A 24,718-nucleotide genomic window follows, 5' to 3' on the forward strand; every position below is an offset into this window, starting at 1 on the left:
TCTCGCTTAGCATGGCCACTTAACTGCATCATCAGGAGACTAACACGCTGAACTTCACCCACGGGGAACATGTTAAAATGGGCCAGCATCTTTTCTCTGAAATCGTCAAGGGTATTAGGCTCACCTTCATACATTGGAAGCCACGGGCCACCCAGGGTATATGGCATCAGCACAGGCATGATGGGCGCCACTCCTTGCACCGCTGCACTACCGGACTCTCTATCGACACTCTGTCTTTCAGCTGCATTAGCGTCGCCGGGTGCTGCGGCGTCTCCGTGCTGCGACATACTGTGCCCCCTTAGTTAATCCGGACCCTTCCGGTCCTCCGCTTCCGTCGGGATAGTGTAGATTATTTCCGCTGTGCAGCAGGATTGGTTTTCCCCTTGCTCTGACGTCAGAGCGCTCAGCTTGGTGCCGCCCACAATGACACGCCCCCTGCTGCTCCCGCCCGCCGCGCGCTCTGTAATGGCGGATTCTGAAGCTTTTCAGTCAGACTGGGGCTCAGGTAATGGCGTAGCTCAATTAACAGTCTCGTGCCTAACGGTTATGAGGTGATGGCGGCCATCTTTACTCCATTATAACCAATGGGGAAAAGTCACTTTCAATAGTTTTTAATGGGAAATGGAATTTTCTTTAATAAAGTCAATTTTCAAGATTTTTCATCCAAGTTTTCACAGTTTTGGGCTCCAATCACGGCACACAATACCCGGTATACGGGCTGGCTGAATCCTGTTCGTGACGCCAATTGTGACGCCCAGGAGACCGGGGTACCCAGCACCGGACCAATGGGGTCTGTCTCTTAAGCGGGATGTCACGGGTGGCTTGACCCGGTGCTGGGGCCTCAGGCAATGCACAGTGTAAGGGGTATCATGAGGGAACAGGCACTTACTTGATCAGCAGCAGGTTCTCTCAGCGGTGATGATCCTGATCCTGGATAGATAGCTATTGTCCAAATGAAAGTCTGAGGCACTGAAACGTTTAACCAGTTTACTTCAACATAAAGGGATTTACAACCAATCCTGTCACCGGAGTCTGTATGGGAACTCTGAGTTACTTTGACCCTGCCGGGGTCTTCGCCTCTTATTGTACGCAATTTCTGTGTGGCCCTGCTGCTGTATGTGAACTGGCTGCCGGCCCAATCTGTCCCCTCCGGGTCCTGGTTCGACGGGCAACCCGAGTCCTTTTATCGGCTTACCCCCTCCAGGAGTACCGCTGAACTCTGTGTCTGTTGCTGCGTCCGGCCCTAGTGAAGCTGATATCACCTCACGTTTTTCCGGTTGCTGTATTATATATAATGAATACAGCCACGGATCCGGTATCCGTCTTTGCGCCTGTTCTGGGTAGTGATTAATGCTACCCGATTCTCACAATGTCCTTTTTCTCTGTCCCTTTTCTCCTCAGGCCGGTGATTTGGGCCTGGAAACCATCATAGGGCTGTTAGAAATTCAGCTGTATGACCTCTCACTTTCAGCTCCTTAGCCCAACTGCCATTTCTTCTCTCAGACCAGAATGGATCAAGGGGAGTCTCTGGAGCTCCCCCTTCTGACCGGAGGTGGTAGTGCAGTCTTGCTATTTTAGTATTTGTATTTACTGTCAGTAACTATTTTTGTGGCAAATACCCCTAGGGGTGCCACACATGCAACACATTCTGACTCCAGGCCAGAAGGGGGAGCTCTACAGCCGACTTGAGAGGAGCTGCTCTCTCTGGTCGGGAGGATGAGTCAGTTGCTAGGCAGACAAGCAGACAGTTGGTAGCAGACAGTGAAGGAGCACAGAGGTACTTAAGAGCTAGAAAAGGACTGCTACTGGGCCTCTCTAAGTTGAGCGCAGAAACCGGGCATTGGGAGCCCGAGGCTGTGTGGAACTGCAAGCCCCACGGCAGAACCGTAGGGCAGGAAACTAAAAGGGACTTGCCCACATAATACCTGAGGTACAACAGCAATCAGAGTCCAGAGTCATCGTGGACAGAGACCCCAAAGAGACGGCTCAAGTTGCCTACCGTGCAGGTACTGTCCCTGGACAGGGAAGAAAGAGAGCCTTGTTAGAGAGCTACAGGCAGCAAGGGACCACAGACCAGCACATAGTGGAAGGCTCCAAAACTGTCTTGTCAAGGGGATTTCCACCTGACTTCAGGCTGCCTGGACTCCATCTTTAACTGTTACCAGTACCCTGGACTGAGGCTGAATGCTATCTCAGTAAAGCAGGTAAAGACTGCAACCCTGTGTCCTCCAATTATTTGCGGCATTCACCATCCCTGCCAAATACACCCAGAGCCCTGGGGACACTGCTTCACCTGTGGGAAGCGACACCATCTTTGCTGCAGCACCATCGCCCTAGAGGACCCCTTTAAGCAGCGTCGGTCAGACGTGACCTCTGACCGAGAACCACAGGTGGCGTCACGAACTTTCCTTATTTCCACAAAAACTTTCAAGACCGTCCCTTTTACTTGGGCGCCCAGGGTCGCTGCCACCGTGACCACCCCTTTAATTGCGACCGGACCCGGTACCGAGTACCCCACGGCCCTGACGGGCGTTCCACATATACTGCTAATTAGCAGTGGTGGTTGAGCTCCAAGGCAACGAGCAGTAAAGAAAAGAAAAGTGTTAGTGACTCAAGAATGGCTGAAAAATTTGAATATGGATTTAATTACAAGCTCAGTCTGACAGCGCCCATGTACAGTATGTAGATTCCAATAACACTTTAAAGCAAAATCAGTCCTTTTCCTAAAGGAGTAAAAAATGTTTTACTGAATTTTAATGCCTTTATAAATATTAATATATTTACCAGTACTGTCTATTTTTTTAAATGAGCCGCAATTTGTTTCTTTTATGAATTATTGCAGGAATGCAAAGGACTCAATCACTTTGACAGTACTACATCCCCACCAGGTGAGAACGGTACCTTTACTAATAAATGGCAACAGTGCAGACGGCCATGGTCCCCATACAGAGTACTGGTAATAGTGCAGACGGCCCAATCTGAGCACTGTAAGGTCAATTTTGGGGGTTTTGTCTTGGTATTGTAATCCATGCACCTTCACCTTTTCTCTTCCATGAATATAGACATCTCCTAATATCACTTTAGCCATAAACACATACATTTACTAAGATTGAAAAAAGACACAATTCCATCAATTTCGGTAGTTCTCATTCAATGATATACAGTACAGGGTGGGCCATGTATATGGATACACCTAAATAAAATGGGAATGGTTGGTGATATCAACTTCCTGTTTGTGGCACATTAGTATATAGGAGGGGGAAAACTTTTCAAAATGGATGATGACCATGGCGGCCATTTTGAAGTAAGCCATTTAACATAGTAACATAGTAACATAGTTATTAAGGTTGAAGGAAGACTTTAAGTCCATCTAGTCCAACCCATAGCCTAACCTAACATGCCCTAACATGGTGATCCAAAGGAAGGCAAAAAAAAACCCATGTGGCAAAGAGTAAGCTCCACATTGGGGAAAAAATTCCATCCCAACTCCACATACAGCAATCAGACTAGTTCCCTGGATCAACGCCCTATCAAGGAATCTAGTATATATACCCTGCAACATTATACTTTTCAAGAAAGGTATCCAGTCACCTCTTAGATTTAAGTAATGAATAACTCATTACAACATCATACGGCAGAGAGTTCCATAGTCTCACTGCTCTTACAGTAAAGAACCCGCGTCTGTTGTTATGCTAAAACCTTCTTTCCTCCAGACGTATAGGATGCCCCCTTGTCCCTGTCTCAGGTCTATGATTAAAAAGATCATCAGAAATGTCTTTGTACTGTCCCCTCATATTTATACATTAAAATAAGATCACCCCTTAGTCTTCGTTTTTCCAAACTAAATAGCCCCAAGTGTAATGACCTATCTTGGTATTGCAGACCCCCCAGTCCTCTAATAACCTTGGTCGCTCTTCTCTGCACCCGCTCCAGTTCAGCTATATCTTTCTAATTATACACCTGAGACCAGAACTGTGCACAGTATTCTAAGTGTGGTCGAACTAGTGACTTGTATAGAGGTAAAATTATGTTCTCCTCATGAGCATCTATGCCTCTTTTAATGCATCCCATTATTTTATTTGCCTTTGTAGCAGCTGCCTGACACTGGCCACTGAACATGAGTTTGTCATCCACCCATACACCCAGGTCTTTTTCATTGACGGTTTTGCCCAGAGTTTTAGAATTAAGCACACAGTTATACATCTTATTACTTCTACCCAAGTGCATGACCTTACATTTATCCCCATTAAAGCTCATTTGCCATTTATCAGCCCAAGCTTCTAGTTTACATAAATCATCCTGTAATATAAAATTGTCCTCCCCTGTATTGATTACCCTGCAGAGTTTAGTGTCATCTGCAAATATTGAAATTCTGCTCTGAATGCCCCCTACAAGGTCATTAATAAATGTTAAAAAGAAGAGGGCCCAATACTGACCCCTGTGGTACTCCACTGCTAACCGCGACCCAGTCCGAGTGTGTTCCATTAATAACCACCCTTTGTTTTCTATCCCTGAGCCAGCTCTTAACCCACTTACACATATTTTCCCCTATCCCCAATATTCTCATTTTATGTATCAACCTTTTGTGTGGCACCGTATCAAAAGCTTTTGAAAAGTCCATATACACTACGTCCACTGGGTCCCCTTGGTCCAGTCCGGAACTTACCTCTTCATAGATATTGATCAAATTAGTCTGACATGAACGGTCCCTAGTAAACCCGTGCTGATACTGGGTCATGAGGTTATTCCTCTTCAGATACTCCAGTATAGCATCCCTTAGAATGCCCTCCAGGATTTTACCCACAGTAGAGGTTAAGCTTACTGGCCTATAATTACCGAGTTCAGTTTTTGTCCCCTTTTTGAATATTGGCACCACATTTGCTATACGCCAGTCCTGTGGTGCAGACCCTGTTATTATGGAGTCTTTAAAGATTTAAAAATACTGGTCTATCAATGACTGTACTTAGTTCCTGCAGTACTAGGGGGTGTATCCCATCCGGGCCCGGAATTTTGTCAATTTTAGTGATTTTTAGACGCCGCCGTACTTCCTGCTGGGTTAAGCAGGTGACATTTAATGGGGAATTTTTGTTATCACTGATCATATTGTCTGCCATTGGATTTTCTTGTGTAAGTACTGATGAAAAAAAGTCATTTATCATATTCGCTTTTTCCTCATTCTCATCCACCATTTCACCCAGACTATTTTTAAGGGGGCCAACACTATTATTTTTTAGTTTCTTACTATTTATGTAGTTAAAGAATATTTTGGGATTATTTCTACTCTCTCAGGCAATGAGTCTCTTTGTCTCAATCTTTGCTGCCTTGATTTGCTTTTTACAGAATGTATTTAATTTTCTGTATTTATTTAATGCCTCCTCACTACCTACTTCCTTTAATTCTCTAAATGCTTTCTTTTTGTCACTTATTGCGCCCCTTACAGCTCTATTTAGCCATATTGGTTTCCTCCTATTCCTAGTATGTTTATTCCCATACGGTGTATACTGTGCACAGGTCCTATCCAGGATGCTAATAAACGTCTCCCATTTTCTTTGTGTATTTTTATGTCTCAGGATATCATCCCAGTTAATTGCACCAAGATCCTCTCTCATCCGTTGGAAATTTGCCCTCCTGAAGTTTAGTGTCCTTGTAACCCCTCTGCTACACATCTAATTAAAGGATACCTGAAAACGTATTATTTTGTGATCACTATTCCCCAAGTGACCCCCAACCCTTATATTTGATATGCGGTCTGGCCTGTTGGTTAATATTAGGTCTAGCAGTGCCCCCCTTCTTGTTGGGTCCTGAACCAATTGTGAAAGGTATTTGTTTCTCATAGTTGTCAGACACCGATCACCTTTGCTGGAACTGCAGGTTTCTGTTCCCCAATCTATTTCAGGGTAGTTGAAGTCCCCCATAATAATGACTTCTCCTTGAGTCGCAGCTTCATCTATTTGCTTTATGAGGATATTCTCCGTTGCTTCCATTATTTTTGGAGACTTATAACTAACCCCTATCAGTAATTTATTATTTTTTCCCCCTCCCCTTATCTCCACCCACAGGGACTCTACATTTTCATTAGATTCACCTATATTATCACGCAGGATGGGTTTTAAGGATGATTTTACATACAGACACCCCCTCCCCCTCGCCTATCCATTCGGTCATTTCTGAACAGACTATAACCCTGTAAGTTAACAGCCCAGTCAGGGCTGTCATCCAGCCATGTTTCAGATATCCCCACCATGTCATAATTATGCTCCAAAAACATTAGTTCTAATTCGTCCATTTTGTTGGCGAGGCTTCTGGCATTAGTGTACATGCACTCGATGTTCCTCTCTGTACCTCTATTCTTTCTTAAATTATTAACTGTTCTAACCCCATCTCCCATGCCACCGCCACCCCCATCTTCCTTATTTGTGCCCAGGTCTCTGTCTGCACTATCTTCCACTCCTATAAAATGAATACCCTCCCCCAATCCCTAGTTTAAACACTCCTCCAACCTTCTAGCCATTTTCTCCCAGAGCACAGCTGCACCCTCCTCTTTGAGGTGCAGCCCGTCCCTAGCGTAGAGCCTGTAGCCAACTGAGAAGTCGGCCCAGTTCTGCAGGAACCCAAACCCCTCCTTCCTACACCAATTCTTGAGTCACTTATTAACCTCCCTAATCTCCCGTTGCCTCTCTGGTGTGGCACGTGGTACAGGCAATATTTCGGAAAATACCACGTTGGAGGTCCTTGCTTTCAGCTTGCAGCCTAATTCCCTGAAATCATCTTTAAGGACCTTCCACCTACCTCTAACTTTGTCATTTGTGCCAATGTGCACTATGACCGCTGGGTCCTCACCAGCCCCTCCCAGTAATCTGTCCACCCGATCAGCGATTTGTCACACTCGAGCACCAGGTAGGCAGCACACCGTTCGACGATCCCTTGCTTTTTGACAGATTGCCCTATCTGTTCCCCTAATAATGGAGTCCCCCACTACCAGCACCTGTCTGGCCTGCCATGCTCTCCTATTTCCCTCCTTACTGGAGCCGTCACTCCTCCGGCTTTCAGAGGACATGCCTGGCTGCAGTAGTGCTACCCCTGTACTGGCACCCCCCTCATCTGCCAACTTAGCAAACTTATTGGGGTGTGCCAGATCAGGACTAGCCTCCCTGGCACTCTTCCCTCTACCCCGCTTCCTAACTGTCACCCTGTTTGCTACTTCACCGTCCTGAAGCTCCATCCTACCATCCCCCCTCATCTATCCCATTGAGCGTCTGCTCAGTGAGCAGAAGACTCCTCTCCATATTGTCTATGGATCTCAGTGTTGCCAGCTGCACATTTAAATCCAGAATCTGGGCTTCCAAATGCACAACATGCTCACATCTCGCACAGCAGTATGCACCTTCAACCGATTGCTCAAGGATAGCATACATGTGGCAAGATTGTGCACTGGATAGCATTAACAATAGTGGAGCACATTTCCTAATGGGGATTGCACCAGACAGAAAAGTTAAATAAAAAAAATAAAAAATAAATGCAAAGTATTAATAAAAAACAGACAGCAATTCCTCCCTTGGAAACTCACTGAATCACAAGTCACACTTACCGCCGTTCACACTTACGCTCAGGTCACACTCAGCTCATTCACACTCGCTAAGCTGAACATTTAAAGATTTTTTTTTCTTTTTACACTCAGCAGCAGTTCACCTTGCTGTTCAATGCACTTCCAAAAATTTAAAATCCAACTTTATTTTATCCAATGGGAAGAGGGTCATGTGACACATCAAACTTAATGTCCTGTGTAAACTGAGGGTTCTGTTCCAATTTTTGCTTTGCCCATTCTGCTAATTCAGCACGCCGTTCTGGGTCATCCTTGTTGAGGTGCAGTAGCAGCTGGATTTTGTAACTGTGCCATTTGTGAGTAGCTAATATCCACCGGAGGGATGTAAGACTGATGCCAGATTGGCACCCTGAATTTGCAGAAGGCGAAACAAAAATTTGAACAGGACCCTCGATTTACACAGAACATTATGTTCAGTGATGAGGCGAACTTTTTGGGTGGGCCATTTATATGGATACACCTAAATAACATGGGAATGGTAACAGTTTTCTTTTGTAGGGTGTCTTGCATTGAAATCTGCTGCAGTGACCCGGGTACTGCGTTCAGCAGACATCTACACAATTCCTATCCGCCCCTCACGTGTTAACCTCTGCAACATGTCAATGGCTGTAAACAAAGAGAAACTTGTAAATAACTCATGAAAAATAAAGTTACATTAAAACCAAGCACACCATTGTTTTTCTTGTGAAATTCTCAATAAGTTTGATGTGTCACATGACCCTCTTCCCATTGGAGAAAAATGAAGTTGGATCCAAAATGTCCGACTTCAAAATGGCCGCCATGGTCATCACCCATCTTGAAAAGTTTTCCCCTCCCATATACTAATGTTCCACAAACAGGAAGTTGATATCACCAACCATTCCCATTTTATTTAGGTGTATCCATATAAATGGCCCACCCTGTATAATTCATTATCATTGCTTTTTTTCCCTCCCCTGATTAAAAAAATAAATATGTACAAAAAAACAAAAAAACTTACTCACCTGACCGATTCCTCCTGCTTCTCTTCTAACACTGGTTTGGTTCCCAATGGTTCCTTTTCTACATGATATTACACCATTTTCAATGAGGAAAGGTCTATACATACAATGCCCTCCCCAGGAGATCCAGCACTGTCAATCACCAGTGAGAGAGGCGGGGACATGCCCAGCCAGTGGGTGGATCATTGCACTGAGACTCTTGGCCATGCCAGGGGGGCACCAAGCAGTCTAATTAGCATATTTTATTACACATCAGTCTCTGCAAAATGGAGGCAGCAATGAAAACACTACACATACAAATGTAATTGGAACTACAGGTGCTTCTTATAAGATTAGAATATCATCAAAACGTTAATTTATTTCAGTTCTTCAATACAAAAAGTGAAACTCATATATTATATAGTCATTACACACAGAGTGATCTATTTCATGTGTTTATTTCTGTTAATGTTGATGATTATAGCTTACAGCCAACGAAAACCCAAAAGTCATTATCTCAGTAAATTAGAATACTTTATAACACCAGCTTGAAAAATGAATTTAAACTCAGAAATGTTGTCCTACTGAAATGTATGTTCAGTAAATGCACTCAATACTTGGTCCGGCTCCTTTTGCATCAATTACTGCATCAATGCAGCGTGGCATGGTGGCGATCAGCCTGTGGCACTGCTGTGGGGTTATGGAAGCCCAGGTTGCTTTGATAGCAGCCTTCAGCTTGTCTGCATTGTTGGGTCTGGTGTCTCTCATCTTCCTCTTGACAATACTCCATAGATTCTCTATGGGGTTAAGATCAGGCGAGTTTGCTGACAATCAAGCACAGTGATACTGTTGTTTGTACACCAGGTATTGGTACTTTTGGCAGTGTGGACAGGGGCCAAGTCCTGCTGGAGAATGAAATTTCCATCTCCAAAAAGCTTGTCAGCAGAGGGAAGCATGAAGTGCTTTAAAATTTCCTGGTAGTCGGCTGCGCCAACTTTGGTCTTGATAAAACACAGTGGACCTACACCAGCAGATGACATAACTCCCCAAACCATCACTGATCGTGGAAACTTTACACTAGACCTCCAGCAGCTTGGATTGTGGCCTCTCCACTCTTCCTCCAGACTGTGGGACCTTGAGTTCCAAATGAAATGCAACATTTACTTTCATCTGCAAACACCTTGGACCACTGACAACAGTCCAGTTCTTTTTCTCCTTGGCCCAGGTAAGACACTTCCGGCATTGTCTATCAGTCATGAGTGGCTGACACAAGGAATGTGACACTTGTAGCCCATGTCCTGGATACGTCTGTGTGTGGTGGCTCTTGAAGCAATGATTCCAGCAGCAGTCCACTCCTTGTGAATCTCCCCCACATTATTGAATGGCCTTTTCTTAACAATCCTTTCAAGGCTGCGGTTATCCCTGTTGCTTGTGCACCTTTTTCTACCACACTTTTTCCTTCCACTCAACTTTCTATTAATATTCTTGGATACAGCACTGCGTGAACAGCCAACTTCTTTACCAATGACCTTTTGTGACTTACCCTCCTTGTGGAGTGTGTCAGTGACTGCCTTCTGGACATCTGTCAAGTCCACAGTCTACCCCATGATTGTGGAGCTACTGAAACAGACTAAAGGATCTTTTTACAGTGGGTACGGAAAGTATTCAGATCCCTTTATATTTTTTACTCTTTGTTTAATTGCAGCCATTTAGTGAATTCAAAAATGTTAATTTTTTTCTCATTAATGTACACTCTGCACCCCATCTTGACTGAAAAAAAAACAGAAATGTAGACATTTTTGCAAATGTAATAAAAAAGAAAAACTGAAATATCACATGGTCATAAGTATTCAGACCCTTTCCTCAGACAAATATGTCTGATATGAGTATATAGCAAATATGAATATATTTAAGTCCCATGCTGTCCATTTCCTTGTGAGCCTCCTTGAGATGGTTCTACTCCTTCATTGGAGTCCAGCTGTGTGTAATTAAAATGATAGGACTTGATTTGGAAAGGCGCACACCTGTCTATATAAGACCGCACAGCTCACAGTGCATGTCAGACCAAATGAGAATCATGAGGTAGAAGGAACTGGCCAAGGAGCTCAAAGACAGAATTGTGGCAAGGCACAGATCTGGCCAAGGTGACAACAGAATTTCTGCAGTACTCAAGGTTCCTAAGAGCACAGTGACCTCCATAATCCTTAAATGGAAAAAGTTTGGGACCACCAGAAGTCTTCCTAGACCTGGCCGTCCAGCCAAACTGAGCAATCGTGGGAGAAGAGCCTTGGTGAGAGAGGTAAAGAAGAAACCTAAGATCACTGTGGCTGAGCTCCAGAGATGCAGTAGGGAGATGGGAGAAAGTTCCACAAAGTTAACTATCACTGCAGCCCTCCACCTGTCAGGCCTTTATGAAAGCCTCTCCTCAGAGCAAGACATATGAAAGCCACATAGAGTTTGCTAAAAAAAAAAACACATGAATGATTCCCAGACTATGAGAAATAAGATTCTCTGGTCTGATGAGATGAAGATAGACCTTTTTTGGTGATAATTCTAAGCAGTATGTGTGGAGAAAACCAGGCACTGCTCATCACTTGCCCAATGCAATCCCAACAGTGAAACATGGTGGAGGCAGCACCATGTTATGGGGGTGTTTTTCAGCTGCAGGGACAGGACGACTGGTTGCCATTGAAGGAAACATGAATGTGACCAAGTACAGAAATATCCTTGATGAAAACCTCTTCCAGAGTACTCTGGACCTCAGGTTCACCTTCCAACAAGACAATGACCCTAAGCACACAGCTAAACTAACAAAGGAGTGGCTTCAGAACAACTGTGTGACCATTCGTGACTGGCCCAGCCAGAGCCCTGACCTAAACCCAATGGAGCATCTCTGGAGAGACCTGAAAATGGCTGTCAACCAACGTTCACCATCCAACGTGACGGAACTGGAGAGGATCTGCAAGAAAGATTGGCAGAGGATCCCCAAATCCAGGGGTGAAAAACTTTTTGCATCATTCCCAAGACGACTCATGGCTGTACTAGCTCAAAAGGTGCTTCTACTCAATACTGAGCAAAGGGTCTGAATACTTATGACCATAGAATATTTCAGTTTTGTTTTTTAATAGATTTGCAAAAATTACTACATTTTTTTCAATCAAAATCGGGTGCAGAGTGTACATTAATGAGAAAAAAATGAACTTTTTTTTACCAAATGGCTGCAATGAAACAAAGCGTGAAAAATTTAAAGGGGTCTGAGTATTTTCCGTATCCACTGTAAATGCTTAGGAAGCAATTGCAGTTGTTTTTTGTTAATTATTGTATTTTACTGAGATAATGACTTTTGGGTTTTCATTGGCTGTAAGCCATAATCATCAACATTAACAGAAACAAACAAGTGAAATAGATCACTCTGTGTGTATCTAAACTCTATATAATGTAGGAATTTCACTTTTTGTATTGAGGAACTGAAATAAATTAACTTTTTGATGATATTCTATTTTAGTGAGAAGCACCTGTATATCCTTGAAAAGGCTGCGTGCTTCGTTTATATTGTGATTTTGGGCTTACATGCTACCTTTAAAATGTATCACTGCAGAAAACCCAGTACAAAGGATTATGCTCATACCACACTGGGGCTCATTGTATCTAGTAAAGGTAAACACTGTCACACTATTTCCTTGATCTATTGTCATAAGTTCTTTTTGCCACAAATCCCAATAGTATACCCTCTTGTCATGTGAGATCACAGTCGTTTCAAAGTGAAACAAATCTTTCATGTCATCATTGTTCTGCATATGCACAACTACTGTATTAAGACTTCGGCATCTCTATTTCTTGTAGTCTCCTAAATCTGCGTTTATAAGTGCAGCCAAGAAGGAGAAACTTCGCTCCAATCCAGGAAGAGTGCGATTTTCTGAACTTGTGACTGTGGGAGACACAGATGCAGTAAGTTATACACAAAACTGTGGTTGTGTTAGGGGTAAACCTGCTGTTCACAGTGGCTTTTGTTGTTCCTTATACATTATTTTTTAATATTGCTCATTTTTTATGTTTTGACTTATTTCCACCAAATATAAGGAAGCTGACAAAGTAGTATATAAATCATAGCTGTCTTAATACAATATACCTTTCTGGTGCAATTCTGGAAATGTAATGTAAGGCTGGCACAGTTATGGAAAGGGACTGTATGGCTGGCACAGTTAGACAGAGGCACTATGTAGCTGGCACTGTCATGGAGGAGCACTGTACGGCTACACAGTTATGGAAAGGTATTGTATTGGTGGCACAGTTATGGGGATAAACTATTTGGCTTGCACAGTTATGGAGCGGCATTACATGGCTGGCATCGTTATGGAGCAATGCTATGTAGCTGGCATTGTTATGGAGATGAACTCTATAGCTGCACAGTTAAAGTGAGACACTGTATAGCTTGCACAGTTATAGAGAGGGACTATGACTGGCACTGTTATGGAGAGGAACTATATGACTGGCAGCATTATAGAGCTGCACGATATTGCTGGCACAGTTATGAGAAGAACTCTATGGCTGCACAGTTATGGAGAAGAACTCTATGGCTGCACAGTTATAGAGAAGAACTCTATGGCTGCACAGTTATGGAGAAGAACTCTATGGCTGCACAGTTATGGAGATGAACACTATGGCTGCACAGTTATGGAGAAGAACTCTATGGCTGCACAGTTATGGAGATGAACACTATGGCTGCACAGTTATGGAGAAGAACTCTATGGCTGCACAGTTATAGAGAAGAACTCTATGGCTGCACAGTTATGAGAAGAACAATATGGCTGCACAGTTATGGAGAAGAACTCTATGGCTGCACAGTTATGGAGAAGAACTCTATGGCTGCACAGTTATGGAGAAGAACTCTATGGCTGCACAGTTATGGAGAAGAACTCTATGGCTGCACAGTTATGGAGAAGAACTCTATGGCTGCACAGTTATGGAGAAGAACTCTATGGCTGCACAGTTATGGAGAAGAACTCTATGGCTGCACAGTTATGGAGAAGAACTCTATGGCTGCACAGTTATGGAGAAGAACTCTATGGCTACACAGTTATGGAGAAGAACGCTATGGCGGCACAGTTATGGAGAAGAACTCTATGGCTGCACAGTTGTGAAGAAGAACTCCATGGCTGTAGAGTTATGGAGAATAACTCTATGGCTGCACAGTTATGGAGAAGAACTCTATGGCTGCATAGTTATGGAGAAGAACACTATGGCTGCACAGTTATGGAGAAGAACACAATGACTGCACAGTTATGAAGATGAACTCTATGGCTGCACAGTTATGGAGATGAACTCCATGGCTGCACAGTTATGGAGATGAACTCTATGGCTGCACAGTTATGGAGATGAACTCTATGGCTGCACAGTTATGGAGAAGAACTCTATGGCTGCACAGTTGTGAAGAAGAACTCTATGGCTGTAGAGTTATGGAGAATAACTCTATGGCTGCACAGTTATGGAGAAGAACTCTATGGCTGCACAGTTATGGAGAAGAACACAATGACTGCACAGTTATGGAGATGAACTCTATGGCTGCACAGTTATGGAGATGAACTCTATGGCTGCACAGTTATGGAGATGAACTCTATGGCTGCACAGTTATGGAGATGAACTCTATGGCTGCACAGTTATGGAGATGAACTCTATGGCTGCACAGTTATGGAGATGAACTCTATGGCTGCACAGTTATGGAGAAGAACTCTATGGCAGTAGAGTTATGGAGAAGAACTCTATGGCTGCACAGTTATGGAGATGAACGCTATGGCGGCACAGTTATGGAGAAGAACTCTATGGCTGCACAGTTGTGAAGAAGAACTCTATGGCTGTAGAGTTATGAAGAATAACTTTATGGCTGTACAGTTATGGAGAAGAACTCTATGGCTGCACAGTTATGGAGAAGAGCACTATGGCTGCACAGTTATGGAGAAGAACACAATGACTGCACAGTTATGCAGATGAACTCTATGGCTGCACAGTTATGGAGATGAACTCTATGGCAGCACAGTTATGGAGAAGAACTCTATGGCTGCACAGTTATTAAGATGAACTCTATGGCTGCACAGTTATGGAGATGAACTCTATGGCTGCACAGTTATGGAGAAGAACTCTATGGCTGCACAGTTATGGAGAAGAACACTATGGCTGCACGCTAATTTCGAAGAACTCAATGACTGCACAGTTATGGAGATGAACTCTATGGCAGCACAGTTATGGAGAAGAACTCTATGGCTGCACAGTTATTAAGATGAACTCTATGGCTGCACAGTTATGGAGATGAACTCTATGGCTGCACCGTTATGGAGAAGAACTCTATGGCTGCACAGATATTGGGAAGAACTCTATGGCTGCACAGTTATGGAGAAGAACTCTATGGCTGCACAGTTATGGAGATGAACTCTATGGCTGCACAGTTATGGAGAAGAACTCTATGGCTGTACAGTTATGGAGAAGAACTCTATGGCTGCACAGTTATGGAGAAGAACTCTATGGCTGTAGAGTTATCGAGAAGAACTCTATGGCTGCACAGTTATGGAGAAGAACTAAATGGCTGCACAGTTATGGAGATGAACTCTATGGCTATATGGCTAAGTTATGGAGAGGCATGGTATGACAGGCACAGGTATGAAGAGGGAATTGTGGGGTTCAAAAGGCATGGTGAGAGGGTGTGTTTGGATTTGAGAGTGTAGATTTCATACAATCTTATTTAAAGGGGAGAGCCATGTCACTTTTCCAGTGCTTATAAGCTTCTTATGAATTAGATACACCCTATTTTTATGTATATATTGACTGATGATTTACCTCATTTGTTTTTTATAGGATGACTTGAAGTTTTTGATGGTTTCATTTTGGGCACATAACATTTTTTGATTGCTTTTAAGGTCAGTTTTACAATTATACTGTGCTCTATTTTGAGCACTTAAATCAGTCTTTCTGTCTAAATTTCAAGGATAGGACATCAGTATCTGATTGATGAGAGTGTTACACCCAGCACATCTGCTGATCATCTGGCATCGGTGGCAGCCAGAAGGTCTTCAATGCTGCAAGAACATAGCAGACACATCAAAACTATAGTGGCTATAGCCGGGTAGTGCAGCACCCAGTCACGGCCACTACAGAAATGACAGATCTGCCGTGTTCTGGCAGCATCCAAGAACTTCCAGCCACCTCCACTGGTAACATCTGATCGGTAACGGTGCAAGGCATCATGAGTATAGGCCATTATTAAAGAAAAGAAGTGGCCTACCCTTTTTATATATACTTTGTTGTTCTGTTCATTCAGTAATAACTAGTGATGAGCGAGTATACTCGTTGCTCGGGTTTTCTCGAGCTTGCTCGGGTGGTTTCCGAGTATTTGTTAGTGCTTGGAGATTTAGTTTTTGTCAGCAACGTAGCTGCATGATTTACGGCTGCTAGCCAGCCTGAGTACATGCGGCGGTTGCCTGGTTGCTAGGGAATCCCCACATGTATTCAAGCTGTCTAGCAGCTGTAAATCATGCAGCTACGACAACAAAAACTAAATCTCAGAGCAGTCACAAATGCTCGGAGACCACCCGAGCGTGCTCGGGAAAACCTGAGCAACAAGTATACTCGCTCATCACTAGTAATAACGTTATTCTTATTACTTTTATTAAAGGTTTTATTTTCCTATTTCTTATTTTTTCGTTAGGACATGTTGAAAATGAAGGATTCTCCCCCTCTTTTGCTCATACCTAACGTATTAAAAGTGTTCTTGGAGAATGGACAAATCAAATCGTTTACCTTTGATGGAAGGACCACAGTAAAGGCAAGACATTCTGGAGTTCAGCCAACAAATAGTAACACTTCTCTATGTAAAATATACAAAACTAATTAAAGAAGCACTCCAGCTCCTTCTCCTCCACCTTCCCCTCCTCAAATCAAAGTTTTTATCCTCTTAATATATTGCAGTCATCACATTATATAGCACTGTGTACTTACAATTGCTCGTTTTGCCTTTCTACCCAGCTAATAAAAACTTTGATGGGAGGAGGAGAGGAGGAGCAAGAGGAGAAGGGGAGATAGAGGAGGAGGAGAGGAGAAGGAGGGGAAAGAGGATGAGGATGAGTAGGAGGGCTTCTTTAAAAACCGAAAAGACTGGATGAATGTGTAACTCAATCTGTTTCTTTTCCAGGACGTCATGGTCACTCTTCAGGATCGGCTTTCACTTCGTCACCGCGACCATTTTTCTCTTGTGCTGGAGTACACTGCATCAGATCAAAACCAGAAATATTTATTACTTCAAGACAAGCAACCACTGGCTCATGTGAGGAATGGGCACAGATCACACTTATAATTGATAAAAAAAAGAAGGGTCAGAGATGCAAAAGAGCAAGATAATAGTGCACATTTGGGTATAGAAGGGGTGATCTATTAATACTTCGGGTGTAAAATATCTTAGTGTGCGTTTGTGTGCCTGTATGTGCATGCATATATTCTAACGTTCAAGCGATTATTTGGTGTAGGGAAGGATAGGCCGCTGCTAGGTCCTAGGAGGTCCTTAGTCATCTCTGCTATGCAACCAGGAAGCTGAAATTCCACTGTAACTGGGGCTAACATATCGGCCCCAGTTGCAGGGGAAATTGGAAATAAAAACACTGTACAGTATTAATTTGTTAAAAGTCTCTCCCAAAAGATCGTTTGAGACCTTATTGCGGGACACAGTGTGTAAAATAAATGAAAAAATTATTAAACCAAAAAAAGAAATAAGTAAAACTGAACAAAAAAAAGTCAGAATAGCTGAGCTGTTTATAGCCCTCCCCATTACAAAAACAAGATGCCCAATATACAAGTCCTTTCTACTGGAAACACAGTTGAAAATGTTTCTTAGCTGTTCTTTGGTTAAAAAAATTGTGAAAAATAGACATATTTCCTATTTTTCATTATATTTTCCCCAAATATCAGCAATAAATTTAAAATAAAAGTGGCATAAAAATTAAGCCCCATTTATCACAAAAAAAGAGGCAAAAATTGCTCAAATGTCCAAATGAGAAATCATTTGGAGCCGTCAAAAGCACATGTGGGATAAATCCCCAAAATACGCCCCGTCATGAACTGGTTAAGATGATTTAAAGAAGTATTTAAAAAAATGAATTAGGATATACAAGCCTTTTATGAGTATTTGATAAAAGCCTAATTTCTGATAAATGATGAGAGAATCAGAAAAAAGGGCATGGAAATCAGTCACCTACACATGAATGCAGATCATTCAGCGCAACATTCCAGGAGGAATAATGGTCTTCTTTTTCCATATATTTGTTACTACTTTCATGCCAAAAAAAGGCAAATGTATATTAAGAGAGATAGATTTATTGGATAAACAGAAATATTATACTTGCAAGCTTTCAGAGCACTCTTTCTATACTCTTTCATGAGGCTCTGAAAGCTTGCAAGTGTTATTTTTCTAGTAAGCCAATAAAGATATCACTACTAGTATACTTTTGCCTTTTTCGTGCATAAAAGTTTTTTACATTGATATATTTTTAGAAAAATTTGTATATTTTACACATAATTTTAATGTATTTTTTTATTGATTTTTTTTATTTTATACTGCTTGCGAAGTATGTTTTTAAAAAAAAATGATATACAGATGATTGAAATCTTTATAAAAATATTGGTATTTTATATTTCTATAATTAAGCAAAAAGGTTTATTTAAAACAAAACGTTTGCTATTTTTAGAATATTCACGCTTTATTTCCATTAATACTGAAGTACAATTTTAAAGAGAACCTGTCAGCACAATTTTGTAATGTAAAATAAAGACATGGCGGTAATGGCGCTATAACACAGATTAAAGTGATACCTTTGATGAAGAAATCCACTTTGTTGGTTTTCTTTAATTATCAGTTTTTTTCTAATTAGATTTCGATCTGTGTTTTCCAAGCCCAATGTCTGTCTCTGGTCTTTCAATGACAAGTCACTGCTGAGATTTCAAATAGAGGAGACACATCATTCACAGACCGGAGGCAGGCAGAGGGAAGGAGAATCACAGACCGGAGGCAGGCAGAGGGGCCGGGGAATCACAGACCGGAGGCAGGCAGAGGGAAGGAGAATCACAGACCGGAGGCAGGCAGAGGGTCGGGGAATCACAGACCGGAGGCAGGCAGAGGGAAGGAGAATCACAGACTGGAGACAGGCAGAGGGGCCGGGGAATCACAGACTGGAGACAGGCAGAGGGTCGGGGAATCACAGACCGGAGGCAGGCAGAGGGAAGGAGAATCACAGACCGGAGACAGGCAGAGGGAAGGAGAATCACAGACCGGAGGCAGGCAGAGGGGCCGGGGAATCACAGACCGGAGGCAGGCAGAGGGAAGGAGAATCACAGACCGGAGGCAGGCAGAGGGTCGGGGAATCACAGACCGGAGGCAGGCAGAGGGAAGGAGAATCACAGACCGGAGGCAGGCAGAGGGTCGGGGAATCACAGACCGGAGACAGGCAGAGGGAAGGAGAATCACAGACCGGAGGCAGGCAGAGGGTCGGGGAATCACAGACCGGAGGCAGGCAGAGGGTCGGGGAATCACAGACCGGAGACAGGCAGAGGGAAGGAGAATCACAGACCGGAGGCAGGCAGAGGGAAGGAGAATCACAGACCGGAGACAGGCAGAGGGTCGGGGAATCACAGACCGGAGACAGGCAGAGGGAAGGAGAATCACAGACCGGAGGCAGGCAGAGGGAAGGAGAATCACAGACCGGGGACAGGCAGAGGGACGGGGAATCACAGACTGGAGGCAGGCAGAGGGAAGGAGAATCACAGACCGGGGACAGGCAGAGGGACGGGGAATCACAGACTGGAGGCAGGCAGAGGGAAGGAGAATCACAGACCGGGGACAGGCAGAGGGACGGGGAATCACAGACTGGAGGCAGGCAGAGGGGCCGGGGAATCACAGACTGGAGACAGGCGGAGGGGCCGGGGAATCACAGACTGGAGGCAGGCGGAGTGTCGGGGAATCACAGACTGGAGACAGGCAGAGGGACGGGGAATCACAGACTGGAGCCAGGTAGAGGGTCGGGGAATCACAGACTGGAGGCAGGCAGAGTGTCGGGGAATCACAGACCGGAGGCAGGCAGAGGGTCGGGGAATCACAGACCGGAGACAGGCAGAGGGTCGGGGAATCACAGACTGGAGGCAGGCAGAGGGACGGGGAATCACAGACTGGAGGCAGGCAGAGGGTCGGGGAATCACAGACTGGAGGCAGGCAGAGTGTCGGGGAATCACAGACCGGAGACAGGCAGAGGGACGGGGAATCACAGACTGGAGGCAGGCAGAGGGTCGGGGAATCACAGACTGGAGCCAGGTAGAGGGTCGGGGAATCACAGACTGGAGGCAGGCAGAGTGTCGGGGAATCACAGACCGGAGACAGGCAGAGGGACGGGGAATCACAGACTGGAGGCAGGCAGAGGGTCGGGGAATCACAGACTGGAGCCAGGTAGAGGGTCGGGGAATCACAGACTGGAGGCAGGCAGAGTGTCGGGGAATCACAGACCGGAGACAGGCAGAGGGACGGGGAATCACAGACCGGAGACAGGCAGAGGGTCGGGGAATCACAGACCGGAGACAGGCAGAGGGAAGGAGAATCACAGACCGGAGGCAGGCAGAGGGAAGGAGAATCACAGACCGGAGGCAGGCAGAGGGAAGGAGAATCACAGACTGGAGACAGGCAGAGGGGCCGGGGAATCACAGACCGGAGGCAGGCAGAGGGAAGGAGAATCACAGACCGGAGGCAGGCAGAGGGAAGGAGAATCACAGACCGGAGGCAGGCAGAGGGAAGGAGAATCACAGACTGGAGACAGGCAGAGGGGCCGGGGAATCACAGACTGGAGGCAGGCAGAGGGAAGGAGAATCACAGACCGGGGACAGGCAGAGGGACGGGGAATCACAGACTGGAGGCAGGCAGAGGGAAGGAGAATCACAGACCGGGGACAGGCAGAGGGACGGGGAATCACAGACTGGAGGCAGGCAGAGGGGCCGGGGAATCACAGACTGGAGACAGGCGGAGGGGCCGGGGAATCACAGACTGGAGGCAGGCGGAGTGTCGGGGAATCACAGACTGGAGACAGGCAGAGGGACGGGGAATCACAGACTGGAGCCAGGTAGAGGGTCGGGGAATCACAGACTGGAGGCAGGCAGAGTGTCGGGGAATCACAGACCGGAGGCAGGCAGAGGGTCGGGGAATCACAGACCGGAGACAGGCAGAGGGTCGGGGAATCACAGACTGGAGGCAGGCAGAGGGACGGGGAATCACAGACTGGAGGCAGGCAGAGGGTCGGGGAATCACAGACTGGAGGCAGGCAGAGTGTCGGGGAATCACAGACCGGAGACAGGCAGAGGGACGGGGAATCACAGACTGGAGGCAGGCAGAGGGTCGGGGAATCACAGACTGGAGCCAGGTAGAGGGTCGGGGAATCACAGACTGGAGGCAGGCAGAGTGTCGGGGAATCACAGACCGGAGACAGGCAGAGGGACGGGGAATCACAGACTGGAGGCAGGCAGAGGGTCGGGGAATCACAGACTGGAGCCAGGTAGAGTGTCGGGGAATCACAGACCGGAGGCAGGCAGAGTGTCGGGGAATCACAGACCGGAGACAGGCAGAAGGACGGGGAATCACAGACTGGAGGCAGGCAGAGGGTCGGGGAATCACAGACTGGAGCCAGGTAGAGGGTCGGGGAATCACAGACTGGAGGCAGGCAGAGTGTCGGGGAATCACAGACCGGAGACAGGCAGAGTGTCGGGGAATCACAGACCGGAGGCAGGCAGAGTGTCGGGGAATCACAGACCGGAGACAGGCAGAGGGAAGGAGAATCACAGACCGGAGACAGGCAGAGGGTCGGAGAATCACAGACCGGAGGCAGACAGAGGGAAGGAGAATCACAGACTGGAGACAGGCAGAGGGACGGAGAATCACAGACCGGAGACAGGCAGAGTGTCAGGGAATCACAGACTGGAGGCAGGCAGAGGGAAGGAGAATCACAGACTGGAGACAGGCAGAGGGACGGAGAATCACAGACTAGAGACAGGCAGAGGGACGGGGAATCACAGACTGGAGGCAGGCAGAGGGTCGGAGAATCACAGTCCGGAGACAGGCAGAGTGTCGGGGAATCACAGACTGGAGGCAGGCGGAGGGGCCGGGGAATCACAGACCGGAGGCAGGAGGAGGGGTTCAGGGAATCACAGACCGGAGGCAGGCAGAGGGTCGGAGAATCACAGACCAGAGACAGGCAGAGTGTCGGGGAATCACAGACCAGAGACAGGCAGAGTGTCGGAGAATCACAGACCGGAGGCAGGAGGAGGGGTTCGGGGAATCACAGACCGGAGACAGGCAGGGGGACGGAGAATCACAGACCGGAGACAGGCAGAGGGACGGAGAATCACAGACCGGAGACAGGCAGAGGGACGGAGAATCACAGACCTGAGACAGGCAGAGGGACGGAGAATCACAGACCGGAGACAGGCAGAGTGTCGGAGAATCACAGACTGGAGGCAGGCAGAGGGTCGGGGAATCACAGACTGGAGGCAGGTGGAGGGGTTGGGGAATCAAATACTGGAGGCAGGTAAAGGAGTCGGGGAATCACAGACCGGAGGCAGGCAGAGAGACGGAGAATCACAGACCGGAGACAGGCAGAGGGTCGGGGAATCACAGACTGGAGGCAGGTGGAGGGGTTGGGGAATCACAGACCGGAGACAGGCAGAGGGTCGGGGAATCACAGACTGGAGACAGGCAGAGGGGCCGGGGAATCACAGAGCGGAGACAGGCAGAGGGACAGGGAATCACAGACTCACAGACCAGAGGCAGGCAGAGGGACAGGGAATCACAGACTCACAGACCAGAGGCAGGCAGAGGGACAGGGAATCACAGACCAGAGGCAGGCAAAGGGGCTGAGGAATCACAGACCAGAGGCAGGCAAAGGGGCCGAGGAATTACAGAGCGGAGGCAGGCAGAGGGGCCGAGGAATTACAGAGCGGAGGCAGGCAAAGGGGCCGAGGAATTACAGAGCGGAGGCAGGCAAAGGGGCCGAGGAATTACAGAGCGGAGGCAGGCAAAGGGGCCGAGGAATTACAGAGCGGAGGCAGGCAGAGAGACAGGGAGTCACAGACTGAAGTCAGCTGGAGGGGACGGGTAATCACAGACTGGAAGAAGGCAGAGGGGCTGGGAAATCACAGACCCAGGGCAGGGAGAAGATACTGGGAATCATAGACTATGGGCAGGTGGAGAAGTGGGGAATGACAGACCGGAGACAGGGAGAAGGATAGGGAATTACAGACTGGAAACAGGCAGAGGGGCCAAAGACTCACAAGTAGGGAGTAGAAGACTCAGTGTACAATATGGCCCCTGTGCACCAAAATCTAATTAAATAAACTTCAAATGGGGATTCAAGAAGAACAACTAAGCAGATTTCTTCTCCAAAGTTATCAATATAATCAGCATTACAGGGCCATTATGGCTATGTCTTTACTTCACATTAGAAAATCATGCTGTCCTGACAGGTTCTCTCTAAGCAATCTGTGATTGTGCATTCCGTTCTTCCAGGTGGTGCATAGAACTCACTATCAAGGTATGAGATGTTTGTTCAGAATCAGCTTCTTCCCCAAAGATCCAGCTGATATTCTCCATTCCGACCCCGCTGCTTTTGAATATCTATATATCCAGGTAACGATGAAACTGCAGGTTTAGAGATAGGTACTGGTTCAGAAACTGCAGGTTTAGAGATAGGTACTGGTTCAGACACAAGTTTTAAGAAAAGATCTAGATTTATATACAAACTGATTCAGGAAGAGGTCCTAATTCAGACTACATCAGACACACATACAGGTTCAGGGTATACAGACCCATGGAAACAGGTTCAGGAAGGAACAGATACAGGTAGTGGTTCAGAGTTTAGGAATGCGCCATACAGACCTAGGGGAGCAGGTTCAGAGTTCAGCGACAGTAACTAGACAGGACCTGGCAACTTAGTAGTTGCACCAACACTAAAGGAGAATGCTGCAATTGGCTGAGGACACATAAGAAGAACTCTTTAAAGGGAATCTGTCACCTCAATTTGGCCATATAAGCTGTGGCCACCGGCATCAGGGGTTTATCTACAGCATTCTGTAATGCATTCTGTAATGCTGTAGATAAGCCCCTGGTGTAACCTGAAAAAGAAGAAAAACAAGTTAGATTATACTCATCCAGGGGCGGTCCCGCTGCGGTCCGGTCCGATGGACGTTGTGCTCCGGTCCGGGGCATCCCATCTTCATGCGATGACGTCCTCTTCTTGCTTCTGTTGCGGCTCCTGTGCAAGCATACTGATTTGCCCTGTTGTGGGCAGCGTAAAGTACTGTAGTGCGTAGGCACCGAGCCTCTCTGACCTTTCGTCAATCAACTTCAGTGATCAGACGGTAATTTAATGTTGTCCACTGTAGTAGTACAATGCTTCGGTCTTACATCAGACCTTCTTCTGTTACTACAAAAGGATTATAGAATCAAAAGAACATATAATAAAGTAAACAAAATAAAGTATATACAATAAGTTATAAGGATGGTCAGTTTGGAAAGCAATAGAAAATGGTGGCAAACGTTGATACTATAGCAGCTTTGACCAACATAATGATCTCGAGTACAAAGGAATATGACATCAGAGGCAATGAGAGCATAGCAAGAGCCTTAAGAGTGAAGCTAGAGAGTAGATGGTGATAAAAAGGTGTATTCACACATACCAGATTACAGTGCGTGTATTGGATCAGGTGGACCAATACATTCAGTGGAAGAATACTTGATCTAAAATGGAAAATTACCTAGTTCAAGGTAGGGCAAGTGGATACACAGTGTAACATATGATGGATAATAACACATACCAATCTGACTTTCCGCCATAAAGTTTAGGAGTGGAGATGTTAGGGCCTGTGAAGGGATGCACATAGTTAAATATCCGGACATAAACTGCCTGGAAGTTGGTGAAGATAGAAATGCCAGACCAGTGACTAACCTGTACTTTGATGGGGTCAAGTGTGGTGTGCCTCAGTGGCGTGTGTGGACGCACACCAAACTAGCATTTTTTTTAAATTAGGCAAATGTATAAGCATGAAGGCTGAGTATCCACTGTATAGACCAAATAATCTCAGGCTTTAAGGA

General features: G+C 45.7%; 1 protein-coding gene across 1 annotated transcript in view; it reads left to right on the plus strand.

Annotated features, from left to right (window-relative positions):
* FRMPD3 (FERM and PDZ domain containing 3) overlaps positions 1-24,718 on the plus strand; it is a 427,262-nt gene that overhangs the window by 274,338 nt on the left and 128,206 nt on the right. The window contains exons 6-10 of the mRNA XM_069748624.1: positions 2,843-2,888; positions 12,406-12,510; positions 16,259-16,375; positions 16,742-16,873; positions 23,135-23,254. Coding sequence (XP_069604725.1) covers positions 2,843-2,888; positions 12,406-12,510; positions 16,259-16,375; positions 16,742-16,873; positions 23,135-23,254 — 520 coding nt within the window. The remainder of the gene's footprint in view (positions 1-2,842; positions 2,889-12,405; positions 12,511-16,258; positions 16,376-16,741; positions 16,874-23,134; positions 23,255-24,718) is intronic.

The sequence above is a fragment of the Ranitomeya imitator genome, chromosome 2 (assembly GCF_032444005.1).
Source record: "Ranitomeya imitator isolate aRanImi1 chromosome 2, aRanImi1.pri, whole genome shotgun sequence".
NCBI lineage: Eukaryota > Metazoa > Chordata > Amphibia > Anura > Dendrobatidae > Ranitomeya > Ranitomeya imitator.